Below are 20,000 nucleotides of genomic sequence, written 5' to 3'. Positions count from 1 at the left end.
GTCCTTCCGCAGGGACTGGCCACTGCTGCTGCTCCACCAGCAGCGGCTGGGCATCTCTTTCACCCCACGCACATAGCCAGGCCCTGGCAGAACACAAACACCCAACCCATTCAGCACTAATCCAAGCCCTTGCTTTGAAACCACCACCAGAAGTGGTTTCTTGCTGGGAACTTTGTAAGCAGGCTCAGATACACAATTACAAACTGAACCCTCCAGCTCCACAGCCCACTTCCAAGGCGCTCCTGCTGGTGTTGGACAGGCATCCTGCAGAGCCAGCAGTTCTGCCTCGGCACCACCATGAGAAGGAGATACTGATTGTCACAGGCACCTTCAAGTGTATCCCACAGCGGGTAGTGTTCGGGACATGGAGCTTGTTGCAGAGGATTGCCCTTAACCTCAGCCTGAGAGCCTTTGGTGTTGGAGTGAAGTGCAGGAGACAGGAGAGAAGCTTGAGCTGGGCACTTGCTGCAAGGCAGAGGTGCGAGTCAAGGTCAGAGCTCAGGAGTGAGGCACCAAGAGATGTGCTAAGTTGGCCTGTGGGGCTGAAGGTCTGAGGTGAGCGAGAGCTGGAAGGAGGCCTCTGGGCATGAGGTCCTGGGCCCAGCGTGGCCCCAGGGAGGCTGTAGGAGCTGAGACAGCTGTGAAAGTCCATGTTCACAGGCTTCAGAGGCAGAGAGGAAAGGCTCAGGCCTCTTCCCTGCCCCAGCTGGGGACCGTTGTGGCAGCTGGAGTTGTATTGCAAGGGAAGTGCTGGCAGGTTTACAGTCCTTGGAGCAGCAGAGGGCAGCCCCCCGTCCTTCTGCCATGGCCTTGACTGAACCACAGGACCCTGAAGGCCTTGTGGGAGTGGGGCTGTGAATGGGGGCTGCTGTGCTAATAACCTGCTCCCTGCAGTCCCTGCCAGCTGTGCGAGCAAAGGGCCCTGGGTGAGAAGTGGCAGAGGAGCCCTGCTCCAGGCAGCAGACAGCACAAGACATTAAAATCCAGTAGCCCTTTTGCTTGCCCGGGTAGTGGGGTTCTGGGCCCAGGGTGGGACAAGCAGCTGGAGGTTGTGGGTAATGGGGGTAGGTGAGGGGCCACAGAGGGACTGCCTGTACAACAGGGAGCTGTGTTGCCGTGTCCTCCCCCTGCCAGAGTGTGGGAGTGTGTCTGTCCCTGTGCGGCTGGTTTCTGCAGCAGATGCTCTTTCCAGAGATGTTTCTCTTCAGGTGCCTCCTCTACAGCCAGAGGCAAAGGGAGAGAGCGTGCGAGACCTGGGTCCAGGCACTTGAGTGTGCGCCTGTTCCTCTCTCCATGCAGGCAGTCCCAGGGACAGGGTGGGCATGGGTGGGTGCAGGGGTGCCTTCTCCATCTCCTGCAGAGCTGGGTGCAGGCCTGTGCAGCTGGCTAGGTGGTTGAAGTCAGGACATGGTTGCAATGGATGCCTGTCCTTCTGCTGGACAGTACTTAAACCATTCATCTGTTGTCTCTCTAGAGAGCCTTCTTGTGGTGGAAGCTGGGGTACAGACCCGCAGAGGCCTGCCTGGAGCAGCAGGGAGAGGGGTTTGCTCCACCCTCTGGGCTGTGCTTTGGAGGCCTCTTTGATCTGCCAGAGGCAGAAGAAGAGGTGCAGTTGCAAGCATCAGGTCCCTCCTGCTGGCAGGTCCCTGGGCACCCCATGAAGGAACAGCGTGACATGGTCCTGATTTTCCTGGCAGCTCTGGTGGCACTGGCAGACTTTGGTGAGATGCGACTTTCAGGCTGGGGAGAATGAGGCAAGAGTTTGCGCAGCTGGTGGTGGGGAAGCGGGCAGACGTGAGTGCTGACTCCCTGGGGGATCTGGGAGTGTTTCTGTAGGGAGAGCAGGGGCTGCGGGCGGGTACGGGTTATAATCTGGGAGATGTCAGGAGTAATGGGCATCAGAGGAGGAATAAGATCTCACCTTCAATTTGCAGGTCCTGAGCATTCCTGCATGTCCTGCTAATAGAGGTGAAGCCTGAAAGAGGGAAAGATGCCAGGGAATGGAGCGATGCAGCATATAGGAGGAGCGTCTCTCTTAGATGTATTGGATACAATGCTGCCAATCTCTGTAGGGATGGTCGTAAACCTTGGGGGACAAACAGAGAAGGCTAACTGGGTGCAAGAAGAGCTGAAATGCCATACAAGGGCAGGGCAAGGGCAGAAGATGCGGTGTGCCATATGGAGGAACTGTTAGAGCAAGAAGATATGGTGAGAGGAGGGAGAGGAACAGCTCCCATCTGCTGCTGCTGAAGGAGAGACGAGCAGTTAACACAGCTCAGAGGCAGATAGGGAGAGAATCAGTGGACTGAAAGAGCAGTGGGAATGGCTGCAAAGCAGGATGATGGGGGGGGTGAGGAGTGGCAAGAAGCTGCAGCAAGAAATGTGCAGGGACAAAGAGCTCAGCCTGGCAGAGGCTAGGAAAAGCTGATGAAGTGGTAGACGGACAGGTAGACAGGCAAGCAAAGCTGAAAGCTCTTTCTGGCTTTACAGGTCATGGCCAAAAGGACTCTGTGCTCCAGTTCCCACCAGCAATGACCATCCAGGTGGGACACAAGGCAACTCTGCACTGCAATTTCACCACCAGCTATAGCAATCCCTACATCCTCTGGTACCAGCAGCGCCAGACCCACTCCCCTCAGATGCTGCTGCAGGTGGACAGATGGAAACCTCAGGAGAATTCAGGGAGGTTCTCCTCCGTGCTGTCTGTGGAGACCTCCCAGGTGCTTCTGCAAGTGCGGGATGCCGAGCTCCAGGACAGCGCTGCCTATTTCTGTGCACTGAGCCCACACTGATGCCCACAGCTTGCAGCACTGCACAGAAGGGTGGGGGTGCTGTGCGGAGCGGTTCCCTCCCTGCCACTGCTTGCCTGTAGCTCTGAGCTCAGCCTGCCCAGCGGTGGCACCTGGGGGCTGTGGTGAGGCTGGGCCTCTGCCTCCCCAGCCTCTGCTGCTCTGAAGCACGTGCCAGCGTGACTTTTACAGCTGCGCCTACATCCAGGGTCTGTGATGATGAAAAGAGTCCAAGAAAGCTGACTTGGTGGCTGCACCCTAAACAAGCCAAGCCAGGCTTGTAAATGCCCTCTGCTTAAAAGAGCTGGGACACTGGAGTGAGTACTCAGGGCAAGTGACCTATCAGCTTGTTTGCTTCTTCCCTTTCCCTCTGCCTCCACTGATGGCCACAGCTGGAGAGCAAAGCTTGTGGCAGGAGGCACAACTGCTCTTATGGTTTTGCCAGGTGGCCGAAGCAGCCCAAGAAGGGAGGAGCCCTTCCTTGCCCTGCATCTGGGTGTCAGCAAGTGAAAAAGAGCCATCAGCCAGACGCTGGACAAGATTCTCTTTTCAAACCCTTCCTGCACTCATTCACTGCCAGAGAGTGGTCCCACTCTTCTTCCTATCTCCTTCTCAGGGAAATCACCAGTGCTCAGCTGCAAGGAACCCCTACGGCCCCGAGTCCATGCCAGTTTGTCTGTCCAACAGATGGTAACCACAGCTCTGTGATCTTGTTTCCTGGTACCAGGGATCCCTTCTCTGGCAATCCCACCCCAGCACTGCATGTGAGTTCAGCTGGAGGGTGCTGGCTTTCCAGCTGGATCCCACTCTATGAATTAGACTCCATTGCTCATGAAGCATCATTCACTTCCCCTGAGAAAGCCTAGGGTACTTGGTTGTTGCCCCACTGCTCCTCCAGGATGGCCTGCCTCTCTCCAGTGATGTGGCTCTGCTCTGCCAGCCCTCTTGGAGGCTTTGCATGCCCCTAGTTATCTCAGAGGGCTCTAGGCAGCGTTGATGGGGAATTGACGGCAGCCCTCAGTGTCCTGCACTCCGCTGTGTCTCAGGTCCCTTGGACTGTTCAGTTCCTGCTTTGGGTTGCTCTCCAGAGCTGCAGAGGGCTTCAACACTCCACAGACACAATTCTTCCCCAAAAGCAAGGAATGACAAGCAGCGATGGCTCCTTGAGGACAGATCTGGGCCCAGACTCTTTCTCCAGCCTCAGTGGGCTGGCGCAGGGATTTTCCCACATGCCACTGAGAAAGAGAAGACAGGTGACAAGGGTGGGCATCAGCCTGTCCTTGGGCACTGGTGCCTGGGCCTGCCTGCAGGTCTACGAGCCAAGTGCCCAGCACAGGTGGATGCAGGAGGTTGGTGAATCACCTCCAGAAGCACCACTGCTGCCAGAAGGGAGGAGTAGACGTGCAGTCTGGACTCAGTCATCTCACTTGGAGAGCTCTACACTCAGGTGTCATCAATCCCACATTGCTCATAAAAGTGTATTGGCCACGTTGATGCCTCCTCCTTAGGAAGTGGTCACAGGGGCTCCCTTCGCTGTCAGTGTGCAGAAAGAAGAGCTTGGAGAACATGATTCATCTGTTCTGAAATGAAAATGGGAAGGGGAAAAGCAAGTGCCCTTTGGAAGGGCTAATGTCCTTGCAGTGACCGTAAAGAGAGATAAAGAGGATGATAAGGGGGGTGGACAATTGGCTGAATTACCAGGCTCAAAGAGTAGTGACCATGAAGAAATGGGCTGCCTGGAACGTCGTGAAGGTCAAAAAGAGCAAGGGCACAAAGCAGAGAGACATCTTCCAAACAACCTGCACATACCAGACCTCCAGCTTTGGGGGTTTTTTCTGGTATCAGCAGATGAAAGCTGGTCTCGTATCAGGCAGAAGCTGGCTCCAAGCAGAGCGGCCGTCTCACCATGTGGTTGAACACCACAGGGAAATACGGCCTCCTGCAGCTGGAGGAAGTCGAGGTCTCTGACAGTGCCTTGTACCTCTGTGCTGGGCAAGACCCCCTGGTGCAGGGAGCTTCCTTGGCCGTGCAACAAGGCAGGGGAGGGAGTGGATGTGTCTGTGCAAGGCTGATCCTGGGTGCAGGGGCCCTCAGCTCTCCCCTGGCAGCGCTGCTTGCCCTGTGCACCCAGGCATCTGCAGGGCAAGATCCTGTGATGTAATGTTTTCTTCCCATGCCAGACATCAGTTTATGCAGACATGGTCTTAAATATTCCCATACCGCACTAAATGAAGGCACAGTCTTCTCATTGCCAATGCTTGGGAAGCTCTGCTGTCTGGTCAAGCGCAAGCAGCACACACGTGAGCCATTGCATTTACGTAGCAGTGATTTGTTCATCTTGACTGCTATTAAGAACGGCAGGTACATCCCTCCTCCCTGACAGCAACAGGATTTCTCTTGGCTCGAGCTGGAGACACTTTAAAACTGGTTCCATTATGTTATTTCCCTCTTGAACTTCAGCCATGGCAGCTGATGTAAAGAGACGCTGTACCTTTGCCTTCTCCTCTCTCTTGGTATGACAATAAACCAAAACAAACTCAGAGAAAGAAAAGCTCGAGCCAGGCAGCTCCCAGCATGGGGCACCCATGGGCCCTCATTCCCCTGTGCTCTCTGGGGAGACAGCCCCAGCCTCAGCCTCATAGCAGCAGGTGTCTCCTCTACCCCACTGGCAGGAACAAAGAAGGCATGACAACCTCCTGTCAGGGGAGCAGCAACCGCCCGAGCGGTTCAGGGAGCGGTTCAGGGAGCCGCACACACCCCACCCGAGACTTTAACTGCTAGGACCGGAGTCCCTTTGCAGCGGGCAGCTCCACTGAGCTGACGGGTGCCCCTTTTCGACTCCTCACTCACACACACACTCTCCCCTCAGGCTCGACCCTAGGTTTCCCTGAAGCAGAGTCTCCCACATGGCGTACGCCAGGTGAATTTATGAAGTGGTACAGCGGTGAAGAGCAGCTCGAGCTGGGTGCCTCCAGGGAGGGACCCCGAACAAAGAGATCCCTGGGCAATTAGACCCTTACAGTCTAAGTTCCTCTCCCCTCATGGGATGGTTGGGTCCAATAGTAATATTTGGGTCTGGGGTCTTCTTGTTCCTTATTGGATCCTTTCTCTGTCTCCAGGCAGGACATTCCTTTTCTTGTCTTGAAGAGCTGCAGCTTCTGCCGATGGTTTTGGCTACCTTATCTTCCTGGTTTGCACCAGTTTCAGGGCCTTCTTTCATGTAGCTAGGCAGGAGTTCAGCATATGGTCAGCGTATCTGGGTGAAAGTTCACAGCTTGCAGTCTAAGGCTTCAACAGGTCTTTGGATTCTTATTGGAGCAAAAAAGTGACTTCTACAACACTCCCTGGTGGTCTTTGTGATCTCCTTCAGGGAGACCTGGGAGTCTGGAATGAGCCCCCCACCTCCTATGCAAGAAGCAATGCCGCAGCAGAGGATTGTGTGTCTGCTACCAGCCCAGCTTCCTGCAGGCTGCAAACGCTGAGGTCTGCACACAGAAATGAGCTTGAACTAATGAAGTTGCTCCCAGGTTTCTCTGCAGGTAAATGCATGCTCTTCAAAAGCCAACACCCCTCCCCAAATAGCAGCTGGGAGGAAAAGGAGATTTGGTATCAGTGTATCAGCGTTGCAGTTCACATGTCTGTGTTGAACTAGTTGCCTCCCCTCTCAGTAGCTTTTCCTCCCTCTCCTCTTGGGCTTTGCTTGTGAGGAGTTGGAAGCTGTGTGGGGTCAGAGAGCGGGTCAAGTCTCTGCTGCCAAACCAACCCTTGCAAAAGGCCTTGGGCGAAGGCGTTCCAGCAAGCCCAATGCATTCCTGCAGCAGTTCGATAGGTCCCCTTCCACAGTGGGAAGATGCTCCAAGCCCTCTCTGGGTAAAAGCAGTAATTTGGAAAGCTTCTGGCCACCCTTGGGACGCTCAGGCAGCAGCCCCAGCCTCTCTTCCAGCTGTGCCTCTCTGCTGCTTCCCTGCCCCTCTGCACAGGGAATTGTGCTAGCCTTCAAGGTCATCTTCTGCCAGGCTGCCTCCCAGCAGAGCTCCGTGCAGACTAGGAGGAACATCCATCCCCAAGAGGAGGCTGCGAGCCTCCCACTGGCCTGCTGCAGTCCCCAGGCTGCTCACTCAAGGACACCACTGGCCAGGCTCCCCAGCCACAGGACATGCTCAAGAGGGCATTTCCAGGGAGAGACAAAGCAAGGCAGGCCACTGGCTCTGGAGTAGCCTTCCTCACTTCCCAGGAACAGTGCCTTCCAAGGGCCCACAGCACTGTGTCCCACACTCCCCGCATTCTGGGAAAGGTGAAGAATCCCCTTCTGCCTCCACTCTGATCACCCTAGACTAACACCTTGCTCATTGAGCACTTGGGAGAGTGTCCACAGAGGGAGGGACACCACAACGAAAGAGGCTGGGCTGCAGCAGAACTTCCATGACACAAAGGACGAAAACAAAGTCACTCCGAGTGGAGTGCCACCGTGAAGAGAGCACCAGGGAGAGTCGAGATGTGGTGCCCTTTGGCTGTAGCAGAGTTGCTGCAGGGCGTCCCTTGGCTTGCACTGAGGAGGGGAGGGTGCAACAGATCCCCCCTAGAATGGCGTGGGTAGGCCAAAGGGGATCAGAAGGCAACAAGGAGGTGGGAGGGAGAGGAGAGAGCAGAAGGAGAGGAAGGCAGACATGGGCTGTGCTTCCAGGCTGATCCCTTCCAGCAGTTGCATGTGCTTCTACACACTTGCACACTCACGCTTGCATGTAGATACATACGCACATGGTCCTGTACAAGCACACAGACATACACAGGCACGTCTGCACAGACAGATGCCCATACACACACGTGCGCACTGACACCACACACACAGACTTACTTGCTCACCTGCAAAACTGTGCGTGTACACAACCACATGCACAGACACACACAGAAATGCACTTGTTCACACACACCCCGGCAGACACTCACTCTCACTTGTGCATTTGCAAATGAACATACAAATGCAAGCACCCAGGCACAAATACACCCACAGGCACAGCCAGATGCATATGCACATGAGGAAGCACAGCCCCTCCCCACACGCTGAAAACCTGGACTGCACCGGCCACCTCTCTGCCTCTGTGCCCCTGACAACTTTCCACAAGTCCTTGAAAGCCCAGTGCTAAGAAGGTAAATCAGGCACCACCCATCCATGGTGGATTTCATGACAGCAGAGGGCGTTGGGGCTTTTGGGGGTTGGACAGAAGTAGTTCAATCGACTTAAGATAAATACCCTCTCTTCAAAAGCCAAACCAATATTAAGTAGCAGGTGGCATCAGGAGAAGACTTCAAACTGCCTGAGCCAAGCCCTGGCATCCGTCAGTTAACCTGGCTCATTAGAGCTCATGGAGCAGCACTGCTGAGAAGTCTGTCTCCTCATCTGCTTTTAGCACTGGAGCAGCCTCCAGAGCCACAGGAGTCCTGGCAGGAGGGTGTGCCCAGCACTGCACAGGCACCAGGAGGACAAGCCTGGTGCCCTGAGAGCCTCCCAGAAGGACTGGCACTTTCCAAGGGTCCTCACCTGGCCTGGAAAGCTCCCGTTCAGCTCCCCCTACCTGTGACCTGCCTCCCTTGGAAGGAGTCCAGCTCCTGGCTGTGCTCTTCTGCAAGCGCAGCATCAGGAAGCAAGGTGCCAGCCAGATGGGCTTGGTAGAAAGCTTCTCAGAAAGCAGCTGCAGCATTGCTTAGGCTAAAGCAGCTGCTGCTGTTGTTAGCCACCAGGCAGCCATCATAGATGTGTACCGTGTGTGGAAAAAGCATGGGCATGTGTCAGGATTTTGCATCGTTGGCTGGTGAGCTCAGCAGTTGCTGCTCTGATGGACCATTACCCCTTGTCCTCTCACCACAGGCCCTGGTAAAAAGTCTTTCTCCGTCTTTCTTAGAAGCTGCCTTTCCATACTGAAAGACCACAATGAGGTCTCCCTGGAGCCTTCTCTTCAGCCTCTCTGGCTGAACTATCCCAACTCTCTCAGCCTTTCTTCACAGGAGAGGTGTTCCAGCCTTCGGCTCTTTTTTGTGGTCAACCCCTGGAGGACCCACTTTAAGAGGTCCATGCCTGTCTTTATTGGGAAGCCCTGAACTGGATGCAGTACTCCCGGTGGGGTGTCATGAGAGCAGAGGAGAGGGGCAGAATCAGCTCCCTTGACTTGCTAGCCACACGTCTTTTGATGTAGCTCAGGATGTAGCTCAGGTTTTCTGGGCCGCAAGCACGCATTACTGACTCACATCCCATTTGTCAACCACTGGTACCCCCAAGCCCTTCTCTGCAGCGCTGCTCTCAATCAATTCATCCCCCAGTCTGTATTGATATTGGAGATTGCCTCAAACCAAGTGCAGGACCTTGCACTTGATCTTGTTGAACTTCACGAGGTTCATGTGGGCCCAGTCCTCAAGGCTGTCCAAGTCCCTCTGGATGGCATCCATTTCCTCAAGAGTACCAACTGCACCTCTCAGCTTGGTGTCATCTGCAAACTGTCTAAGATATAAATGAAGATATCCAATACTCTTGGTGCCAGTACGGACAGGACAGTGGGTAATGGTTTGTCCTGCTTTTGGCTGGGATAGAGTTAATTTTCTTCCTAGTCACTGTATAGTGCTGTGTTTTGGATTTAGGAAGAGAATAATGTTGATAACACACAGATGTGTTAGTTGTTGCTAAGTAGTGCTTACACTGGTCAAGGCCTTTGGAGCTTCCCATGCTCTGCCAGGTGCACAAGCAGCTGGGAGGGAGCACAGGCAGGACAGCTGACCCAGACTGGCCAAAGGGCTATTCCATAGCATAGGAGGTCATGCTCAGTACATAAGCTGGGGGAGTTGAGTGGAGGGGAGTGACGGCTGCTCAGGGATGTGCTGGGCATCAGTCGATGGGTGGTGAGCAATTGCATTGTGATTCACTTACTTTGGATGCTGTTGTTGTTGTTGTGGTTGTTGTTATCATTATTATTGTTACTTCTCCTATTATATTTTTACTTTTTTTTATTTTGATTATTAAAGTGTTCTTATCTCAACCTACGAGTTTTCTCATTTTTACTCTTCAGATTTTCTCCCCCATCCCACTGGGGGAGGGAGCTAGTGTCTGTGTGGTGCTCAGTTGCTGGCTAGGGTTAAACCATGACACAGTTTTAAACTGGAAGAGGGTAGATTTAGGTTGGACAGAAGGAAGAAATTTTTTACAATAAGGGTGGTAAGACACTGGAACGGATTGCCCAGAGAAGTTGTGGATGCCCCATCATTGGAAGTGCTCAAGGTCAGGTTGGATGGGGCTTTGAGCAGCCTGGTCTGTTGGAGGCAGAGGTTATAGGTGAGACAGCTGGGAAGGCAGGGGATGCCTGGTGGCCAGTGGCTGAAGGTGAGTCAGCAGTGTGCCCTTGGGGCAAGGCAGACCAACTGCACTCTGCGACCTCTTAGCAAAAGTGCAGCCAGCAGACGCAGGGAAGTGATCCTTCTCCTCTCTTGATTCACTCATGAGACCGTGCCTGGGGTCCTGTGTTCAGTTTGGGGCTCCTTGGTACGGAGGAAAGGTACTGACATGTGGGAGTGAGTCCAGTGGCAGCCTCCAGGGCAGTCGCGGGGCTCCAGATGCAATTTGGAAGCTGGGAAATTCTACTTAGCTAGTAGAAACTCCATTGATTTCTAACCTTTTTTTGACCCTGAATATTCTCAAGTACTGGAATGCACTGTCCACAGATGTTGTGCAGGCTCCGGCCTTGGAAATTTTCAAGCCTTGACAGGCACAGCGCTGGCCAGCCTGATGTAACGAGACCTGCTCTGAGCAGGGACTTGGAATGGGGGATCTCAGCTTCCCTCCTTTTCACTATGGCTTCTGTGGTTGTTCTGCACATGGCTTTGGAGAGGAAATGGGCAATGCAGGAGGCGGGGGCTGTTTGGGCAATGGTTCCTTGCTGCTGCTCTTAGCTTGATGGCTTTCTCTCCTGCACATTGCTTCTTCAGGTATTGCTGCAGGCCTGTCTCCTAGAACAGCTGTTCCAGGATGTGTCCCGCAGAGGTCAGAGTCCAAAGTAAGATGAAAAACATCAACAACATGCCATCTGGCAAGAGTCGTTCCTGGAATTGCATGATTCTAACAATTTTGGAGCATAGTCAGAACCACCCTGTGCACCCTCCAGCTGGTGCGTGGCTGTGTGCTGGGATGTGGAGGACGTGCTCTCCCCAGTGCACTCTGTCCATCCTTGGAGCCCTCCTCATTCCCTCCCTCATGGACTTCCCCCAGCTCTGCCTCATTTCTTCTGCAGTGGTACCACGCTGTACAGCTCTATCCAAGATCTCAGTGGGGGAGCAGACCACCAGGCAGAGGTGGTCAACAGGCCCTGCCGGGAGAAGAGCTGGCCTTGGGGAAAGCTGCTTCATGCCTGGGGGAAGGCCAGGCACCAGCGAGCAGCCGTGGGGGCTTGGGCACTGGCTGCTGTCCTTGGGGTGCCCTGTGTGGTGGGAGCTGGGGGTGTGTGAGGGAGGCACGAGGGCCCTGCTGTGTGGCCTGAGCAGGCAGAGTTCCACATCAAAGTGGGAGGTGCCTTAGCCCTGCCCATCGGTGTTATTGCTGGGCTGTGCAGGGAACTATTTTGGGGGTGAAGGGTGGAGTGGTGGCCTCTCCTTGCTACCCTTGCACTGAGACCAAGGGGCCGTATCTGAGCAGGGACGCCAGAATGCAGGGCCTGATGGCCACTGGCTGTGGAGGAGCTGAGGATGTCTTCCTCAGCTGCAAGAGACAGGGACGGGAAGGGACCCACTGCCCTGTGTTCGCTTGTTCCCTCACCTTACCCCCCGACAGCCAAGGCAATACCTTTCTTCCTTGGCAACTCAAGACAATGTCCACCAATAAGAGGAATATGTGGAGGCAGAGGCTGTGATGCAGAAAACTTTAATGTCTCTGAAGAGAGAAATGAGTTCCCTTAGAGAGGAGGCTGGTGGTGGTGGGAGATCACTGGCCGCTGCCGAAAGTCTGTGCCCATCACCCACAGTGGAGATCCCACAGGGCATCCATCGGTGTCCCCCATGGAGGGAGAGGGGTCACCAGAAGAACAGAAGAACAGAAGAGAGGAAAGAGGTGGGAGAGAGTGGAAGGCAAGGAAGTTACTCCATGTTTTCAGAGAGGCCCAGCTGCACCTCCTCCGGAAGGGCAGCACTGCGTGCTCAGCTTCTCCAAAATCAATGGCCAGGAGCTCTGTCCTCAGTCCAGAATCTAGGCCTGCATTCCTGGGGTCCTTGTCTTGGTTGTCACGAGTGGCTTTAGCAGGGGGGGCACCTTCTGCCACAGTAGCGGCTGGAAATGCCAGACAGGTCACAGCACCCAGAGGTGATGGGCACTCCCTGAGAGCTGAGGATGCTGCCAACAGCAGCAGAGGTTGAGGATCCCACAACGGTGTTCTGTGGGAAGGAGCTGAGGATGGGGCCAGGCAGGGTCACCACCACAGCAGGAGGCTCAATGACGACGGTGGAGTTCTGGCACTGCCTGATGCAGGGCTCATTGCAGCTGTTGGCCAGTGGGGTCGGGCCACAGGGCTGGCAGGGCAGGCACTGGTCGTAGCAGGACATGTCTGGAGGGTGGAGGTGCACCTGGGAGAGAGGGCAGAGAGGGATCAGAGCACAGGCACATGTGAGGAGCAGTCTGCCAGGAGTCCATCTCCCTACCACGAGCATTTCAAAGGCGCCTGCTGAGCCAGGAGGTAGAAACGAAGCAGTGAGGCAGAAGGGTTTCTTGGCCTCACCCAGGCATGTTCAAAGTGTCACTAAGCCCAAAGAGGCTGCTGCCTGCTTCTTCAATTAAGAGCTCACTCAGCCAATCACTCTCGGAGTCAGACCTTCACCTGTCTTCAACCCCTCATGACAACCTAGCATAGGATGGGGGACCACACATCTGCAGGAAGAGAAGAGGAGATGGGGCAAGGGCTTCAGACTCACCTGGTTCCTGAGGAGAAAGAGGTGACAGAAGGGGATGAGGGAGCGAGGAGCTGGGCTGGCTTTTATGGTGGCCCTGACCTGCCCCAGGCCCACACGTAGCTTCCACGGAAGTGGCAATTTTCCAAGGTGCTCATGACGAACGGAAAACATCCCGGCTAATGACATGGGCTGGGTGGTTGTTTTCCAGGATGCTCCCTTTTCATTTCCTGGCTAATGCCATACTCGTTGCCTCACAGAGGCTTCTTCTGAGTGCTGGTCTTGAGAGCCCCCAGGTTTTCTGGGGCAGGAATGTGTCAGTGCCAGCAGAAGATGCAGCTCAAGTCCTGGATGGATCCAATGCAAGGAAGTGATGTTGGCCTGGGGCAAACTGGTGGGGTTGCCTGGGTTCACATTGACAGGAAGGGGCCCAGCTGCTCCCAGCCCTACAATCCTTGGCTGGTCACCCAAGGGCTTCCCTGGCTGAGGATGTGCCCTGTCTTTCTCTTTCCCTCCCTCTCTCCCAACTTGCTGCACTCTTCACTTGTAACCACCTTCCCAGCCAGGTGGGCTGCACTGCTTGCTTCCAATTCTCTTCCTCCTAAAGCTCTCCATACGCCTTTTCAATATCTCCAAGGAGGGAGAAGCCACAACCTCTCTGAGCAATGCATGCCAGTGCTCGGTCACCCTAACCAGTAAAAAAAGTGTTTCCTGAAGTTTCAGACACAGGCTCCTGGGCTTCAGCCAGTGCTCATCACCTGTGGTCCTGTCACTGGGCACCTCTGAGAAGAGCCTGGCTCAGTCTTCTTTGCACCCTCTCTACTGGGTTTGTCTGACGAGGTTTTGGTAGCAGGGAAGCCACAGAGATGTCTTCTGGGAGAATCTGCTCAAAGCTTGCCCCATGTCTGAGAGGGCCAATGCCAGCTGGCTCCAAGATGGACCCGCCGCTGGCCAAGGCTGAGCCAATCAGCAATGTTGCGAGTGCCTCTGGGATAACATCTTTCAGACAGGGGAAAAAACCTGCTGTGCAACAGCAGCTGGAGGAGAGGAGTGAGAATATGTGAGCGAAGCAACTCTGCAGACACCAAGGTCAGTGAAGAAGGAGGGGGAGGAGGTCCTCCAGGAGCTGGGGCAGAGATTCCCCTGCAGTCTGTGGTGAAGTCCATGGAGAGGCAGGCTGTTCCCCTGCAGCCCATGGAGGATAACGGTGGAGCAGATATCCACCTACAGCCTGTGGAGGACCCCACGCTGGAGCAGGTGGATGGGGCTGAAGGAGGCTGTGACCCCCTGGAGAGCCCGTGCTGGAGGAGGCTTCTCATAGGTCCTCTGACCCCGTAAAGAGGAGTCCACACTGGAGCAGGTTTGCTGGCAGGACTTGTGATCCCATGGGGGACCCAAGCTGGCAGTCTGTTCCTGAAGGACTGCACCCTGTGGAAAGGACTCACGCTGGAGCATTTAATGAAGAACTGCAGCCCTTAGAAAGAACTTACATTGGAGAAGTTCGTGGAGGACTGTCTCCCATGGGAGGGACCTCACAGTGAAGCAGGGGAAGAGCATGAGGAGGAAGGAGTGGCAGAGAGGAAGCGTTATGAACTGACTGCAACCGCCATTTCCCATCCCCCTGTGCTTCTTGGGGGGAGGAGGCAGAGAAAATTGGGAGTGAAGTTAAGGCCAGGAAGAAGGGAGGGGTGGGGGGAAGGTGTTTTAATATTTGGTTTGATTTCTCATTATCCTACTCTGATTTGATTGGTAATAAAGTAAATTAATTTCCCCAGGTCGAGTCTCTTTTGCCCATGACAGTAATCGCTGAGTGATCTCTCCCTGTCCGTATCTGGACCCACGAGCCGTTTGTTATATTTTCTCTCCCCTGTCCAGCTGAGGGAGGGGAGTGACAGAGCGGCTTGGTGGGCGTCCGGCATCCAGCCAGGGTCACCCAACCACACCCTCCCTTCCGGTGTTTATACATGTTGATAAGATCCCCCCTGAGACCTCTCTTCTCGGTGCTGAACAGACCCAGCTCTCGCAGCCTTTCCTCCTAGCAGAGATGCTCCCCTTCATTCATCATCTTTGTGCCCCTTCACTGGGTTCTCTCCACTACTTCCATAGCTGCCTTCTACTGGGGAGTCTAGAACTGGAACCAGTAGTCCAGGAGTGGCCTCACCAGTGCCCAGGAGACGGGAACAATCATCTTCCTCCCCCTTCTGGCAACACTCCTCCCCATGCAGCCCACAACACTGCTGGCTTTCTTTGAGGCGAGGGCACATTGCTGGCTCATTGTCAGCTTGGTGTCCAGCAGGACAAGCCAGGTCTTTTTCTGCAAAGCGGCTTTAAAGAGCTGGGCAGTCCCCAGCACATCCTGATGCATGGGCTTGTTCCTCCTCAGGTGCAGGACTTGGCCCTTCTGCTTGTTGAAGGGCAGGAGGTTCCTGTCAGCGCATTTCTCCACCTCTTGAGGTCCCTCTGGATGGCAGCCTGATCCTCTGCTCAGCATGGGGCTTCTGGTAAAGCAGGGATGGGCTCTGTGGAAAAAAATTATCTGGTGCCTGCAAAGCAGCTGGAGCAGCTACAGGTGCTGCCATTACCCAGGGAAGGCATGAGGGCTGGTACAGTCTACTCTTGGGATGCTGAATGGAGGGACATTCTCCAGAAACCACGTTTGATGGCCTACAAGAAAGCTAACGTCTACACAGCTGCTCTTCGGAAGCACTTGGTGCACAAGAAGCAGAGTAGTCAGGAAGAGAGGAAAATAACTGCTGCTTTTCCAATGCAAAACAAGACAGAGGTGGAGACGTCCCTGGAGACTCCTGAGGACTCCAGCCGTGTTGTTCAGGAAGTGCCTGATTGTGTGCATCCATGGTACTGGAAGAATGTGCAAGTGCTCCAAGGTCAACTAGGGCAGCACAAGCATATTTCTTCTTGGGAAAACCAGAGAAGTTTTGTGTACAGAGGAGGTGGCATGAAGGGCTCCAGCCTGCTTGATTTAGTCCAATGTATCCTTCAGTCTTGCAGCCCATCTAGCCTGAGAACACCTAGAGACTGGAATGTTTTTCTGGCAACCTGTGATGAATGTGCCATCTTCTGTCCCGGGACAACAACCAGTTTTCTGGCAACAGCTACAAGGGACTGAGGAGGGCTGAGAAGCATCCCACACACCACCTAATAAGAGGAAGATCCCCCAAACCCACTGGCGCACCCTGAAATGTTTACTGTTGAAACAAAAACATTCATCGAATTATGGAATCATATGACGGTTTAGGTTGGAAGGGACCTTTAAAAGGTCATCTAGTCCACCCTCACCCCCCACCATGGGGTGGTTAGATTCCTCAAATCTTGAGACTTTACTGTCTGTAGGGTCCATGTCAACAACATGTTGGGGCAGGCTGGGCTGGGCTGAGCTTCAAGAGCACACACTCAGCCTTGCCCTTGGGTTGTAAGTTTTCCTTACAGAACACATTTCTGAAAAGCGCTAAAAGCGGTGCTGGTCTGGGTCTTTGGAAACATATTTTGCGTAGCTGTGTTCATGGGGAAACCTCCATCTTCATATTTGACCAAACGCATCAGCATCTGACCATTCTGTCCTCGATTGTTAGAATAGAGTTTTGAAATCTGTTCAGAAGGTAATCCCTTGTTACGGTGATGTGGGGTCCATAGGCCATGGAGGGGGGGAGATGCTGCAGTTGTTTCCTCTGGAAAGCAATATCCGTAGCATTGTGTTTTAAACAGGCTATGGTGCTTTCAGGAAAGAGAGCACCATTGGGAAGATAACCCCAGGAGTCAAAAAGGGGATGAGGGAGCGAGGAGATGGGCTGGCTTTTATGGTGGCCCTGACCTGCCCCAGGCCCACACGTAGCTTCTACGGAAGTGGCAATTTTCTAGAGGTGCTCATGACGAACGGAAAACATCCCGGCTAATGACATGGGCTGGGTGGTTGTTTTCCAGGATGCTCCCTTTTCATTTCCTGGCTAATGCCATACTCCTGCCAGCCTTTGGCAACATAGTCTTCTGAGCCTCCGTGCCCAGCACAGCTCCACCCAAGAGCAAGAGGAGCACTCTTCCCCAAGAGCTTGTGGGAATGCTGACCTCCCTGGGGACTCCCACGTGCCCACGGTTCCTCTCTGGAGGACAGCAGTTGTCAGGATTGCTGTTCACATGACGTGCTGCAGGGCCAAGCGGGTAGTTCTGATCAGAGGCGCAGCAAGGCAAGGACTGATGGCCGTTGGCTGTGGAGTAAGTAGGGATGTCTTCCTCAGCTACAAGAGGCAGTGCCTCTTTCAGAGGACTCGCTGCAGTGTGTCCCACCCTCCAATGCCTCTAGGAGTGAGGAAGGGTCCCCTTGTGTCCCCTCCTAATTTCTCCCCAAAGCAATGGCTTTCTCCCTCAGCAGTCAGTATGCAGATGGAAAGACAATCCACGGGACAAAGATGGGGTTGCAGCAATTCTTTAATGAGTGTAAAGAGGGAAATGAGGTCAGTGCAAGTGGAGGCCACCAGTGCGGGGAGGAGCAGGAGGAGCCAAGAATCTGTTGCCCTTTTCCTGTGGCAGAGTTCCCACAGGGCATCTGTCGACGTGCCCGGCAAAGGCAGACAGGCAAGCAGGTCATTCAAGGCTGGTTTCTGGGGTCCTCGCGGGAGGCTTTGAGGGGAGCACAAGACAACAAAGAGAAGAGACAAAAGGGTGAGTGGAAGAGAGGAAAGGTAGACATTGGCCATGTTTTCCGAGAGCCCAGGCTGGTCCCTTCCAGTCTGCCCTTGCAGGGCAAGCCAGAGATGGTCAGCTGCTCTTCAAACAACGGCACAAACTTTGATCGTCTGTCCAGCATAATGCTCTGAGTTCCTGGAGGTCCTTATCCGAGGCCGTTGTAAGCACTTTTAGCAGGGGGGGCATCTGCTGCCACAGTAGCGACTGGTAATGCAGGAGAGGTCACAGCAGCCAGAGGTGATGGGCACTCCCTGAGAGCTGAGGATGCTGCCAGCAGCAGCGGAGGTGGAGGATCCCACAACGGTGTTCTGTGGGAAGGAGCTGAGGATGGGTCCGGGCAAGGTCACCACCACGGGGGAGGGCTGGATGACGACGGTGGAGTTCTGGCACTGCCTGACACAGGGCTCATTGCAGCTGTTGGCCAGTGGGGTCGGGCCACAGGGCTGGCAGGGCAGGCACTGGTCGCAGCAGGACATGTCTTGGGGTCCGAGGTGCACCTGGGGGAGAGGGCAGGAAGGAAGCAAAACATGGGGATATGTGAGGAGCAGCTTATCACCACACCATGAGGAAGCCAAAGAATACGCAGGGCTGGGAGGTGAAGGCTGTGCAGAGATGGATGAGGGCTTCTTGGCCTCATCCTGCCAGGGCCCAAAAACAGCCACCAGGTGTTCAGCACATGGCACCACCACGTGCCACCACAGCCTCTCGGGGGCTGCCTAGCCCCTTCCTCCAGAAGCCACCTCAGTGCAGTCCCAGCTTCCCTCCATGTCCAACCTTCTCCCCACTTCCCTCTCTCATGACAGAGCCCCACCATCTGGCATAGAACAAAGCTGGTGTCAGCTGAGAGGTCCATTAAGGTGAGACCTCCTTTTAGGGAAAGCAGAGAAGGAGAAGGGTCTTCAGACTCACCTGACTCCCAAGGAGAAGGAGGCAAGAGAAGTGGATGAGAGAGCGAGGAGCTGGGCTGCCTTTTATCATGGACCTTTACTGCCCCAGGCTGCCAGAGGCAGCCCTTGCAGCGGTCATTATTTTCTGACAAGCTCATCTTGAATGCAAAGCATCCCAGCTAATGCCATGGGCTGTGTTTTGGCTTCCTGAATTGCTGTCTTTTCGTTTCCTACTTTATGCCAGGCACATTCCCCAGGGAAGGCACCTTTTGCGTGACAGGATGAGAGGCCCAAGCATTTCCGGAGCAAAACACATGAGCGTGGGCAGAGAACTCAGCTCACCTGCTGGAGGAGTCCAGTAAAGGCAAATGATGTCAGCCTGGGTCACTCCTTTGGGGCTCTTGGTGGCCCTGTTGCCGAGAAGTGGCCCAGCTCCTGGCTTTGCCCATATCCTGCCTAACACTGCTCCCAGAAAAATTCTGCTGGCTCGTTTTGCACGCTCCTCTTCTGCACCATGGAGGGGGCCTGGAGGAAGATGTGGTGCAGGGTCCTTTTCAGATCTCAGAAAGATAGACCTCACAGCAAACCACATAATGAAATGGCTGGTTTAGTAAGGTAGAATCAAAAGAGGAATAGAGATAGCGAATAAACCTTACATCCCTTCAGATGTTGGGAACCCTGCGTTTGTGCAGCATCACATGGACCCAGGCAGATTTTCCCAAGATGCACTGTGCAGATCCTGTCCAGGGAGAGCTTCTGCTTCCCTCCCATGCCATGCTGCCTTTTCTGTTGTGTTGCCAAAAAAAAAGAAAAAAAAAGAAATAATACATCTCCTGAAACACTGGAAGGTTATTTCTGCCGTAAGGTCCACCCACGTGCAGCGCAGGCTGGCACAGGGCACTCCAGCAGGTTCCCTTGCATCAGCTACTCGTGCTAAGGTAGGGGCCTCTCAAGCCTTTAGTGCGAGGCCCCAGACAGCAGATATGGCTTGCCCAGGATCACTGACTCCTTGAACACAAGGTTTTCTTCAAAGCTCCCAATTCACCTCCCCTCTGGGCAGTCTCCCTGGCTACCCAAACACCACCATTAGCACATTTAGGGGCTCGTCCTTCCCCTGAAAGCTCCCCAGGATCCCTGCTGGGGCTATCCCCAGGGTGTCCCCAGCTGAGTGTAAAGGCGGTCCTGTTTATGCTTGTGTTCGCTTGCCTGCACTTGTCTGCATGCTGGATTTCTGCAAGTGTTTCTGGGTGCAGAGATTTGCATGATTCCAGGATGGTGCACATGAGCGTGTGTGTGATTGTGTGTCCCTCATCGCAAGGGAATGCGCTGCTCACGGCAGGGTCACTCTCCACTGCTCCGTCCATGAGCTCCACAAAGCAGCCAGGGCCAGAAGGAGCCTGAGTGCAGCTGAACAACAGCAGAACAAACCCGGCACAGAACTGCCCACAGCACAGGCACTGAAATGCAACCTTCTGTGCCTTCAGCCCTCCTTTTGCTGCCTCTGCAAGGCTCACACTGTTTTACTGCTGATTTCAGGCCACAACAAGGATGGTTTCACTCCAGTTTGGGTCCTTACTTTCATCCAGTGTAACTACATTGGGAATGCCTCAGTTTGGCTGGCGGTCCCTCCTCTTGGCCTGTCCAGGCCAGGACACAGCTGCTCTCCCCAATGTTAGAGAGTTCAAAAAGCTGGCGTTTGCTTTATGGGCAAGGA

The 20,000-nt window shown here is 54.4% G+C and overlaps 1 protein-coding gene and 1 pseudogene across 1 annotated transcript; both read right to left on the bottom strand.

Annotated features, from left to right (window-relative positions):
- Positions 1–12,053: 12,053 nt before the first annotated feature.
- On the bottom strand, positions 12,054–12,359 carry LOC148052651 (feather keratin Cos2-3 pseudogene; annotated as a pseudogene).
- A 5,210-nt stretch (positions 12,360–17,569) lies between these two features.
- On the bottom strand, positions 17,570–18,377 carry LOC148052650 (feather keratin Cos1-1/Cos1-3/Cos2-1-like). The gene is made up of 2 exons (XM_087778665.1): positions 18,309–18,377; positions 17,570–17,896 (listed from the first exon to the last, which is right to left on the bottom strand). Exons 1-2 carry the CDS (start codon positions 18,375–18,377, stop codon positions 17,570–17,572), a joined length of 396 nt encoding a protein of 131 aa, XP_087634791.1.
- Positions 18,378–20,000: the final 1,623 nt, after the last annotated feature.

Source organism: Nipponia nippon, unplaced genomic scaffold (assembly GCF_047370975.1).
Source record: "Nipponia nippon isolate SJK-2023a ecotype South Korea unplaced genomic scaffold, ASM4737097v1 scaffold_45, whole genome shotgun sequence".
Lineage (NCBI taxonomy): Eukaryota > Metazoa > Chordata > Aves > Pelecaniformes > Threskiornithidae > Nipponia > Nipponia nippon.
Note: the sequence above shows the minus strand (reverse complement) of the source record. Positions and strands in the feature narration are given on the sequence as shown.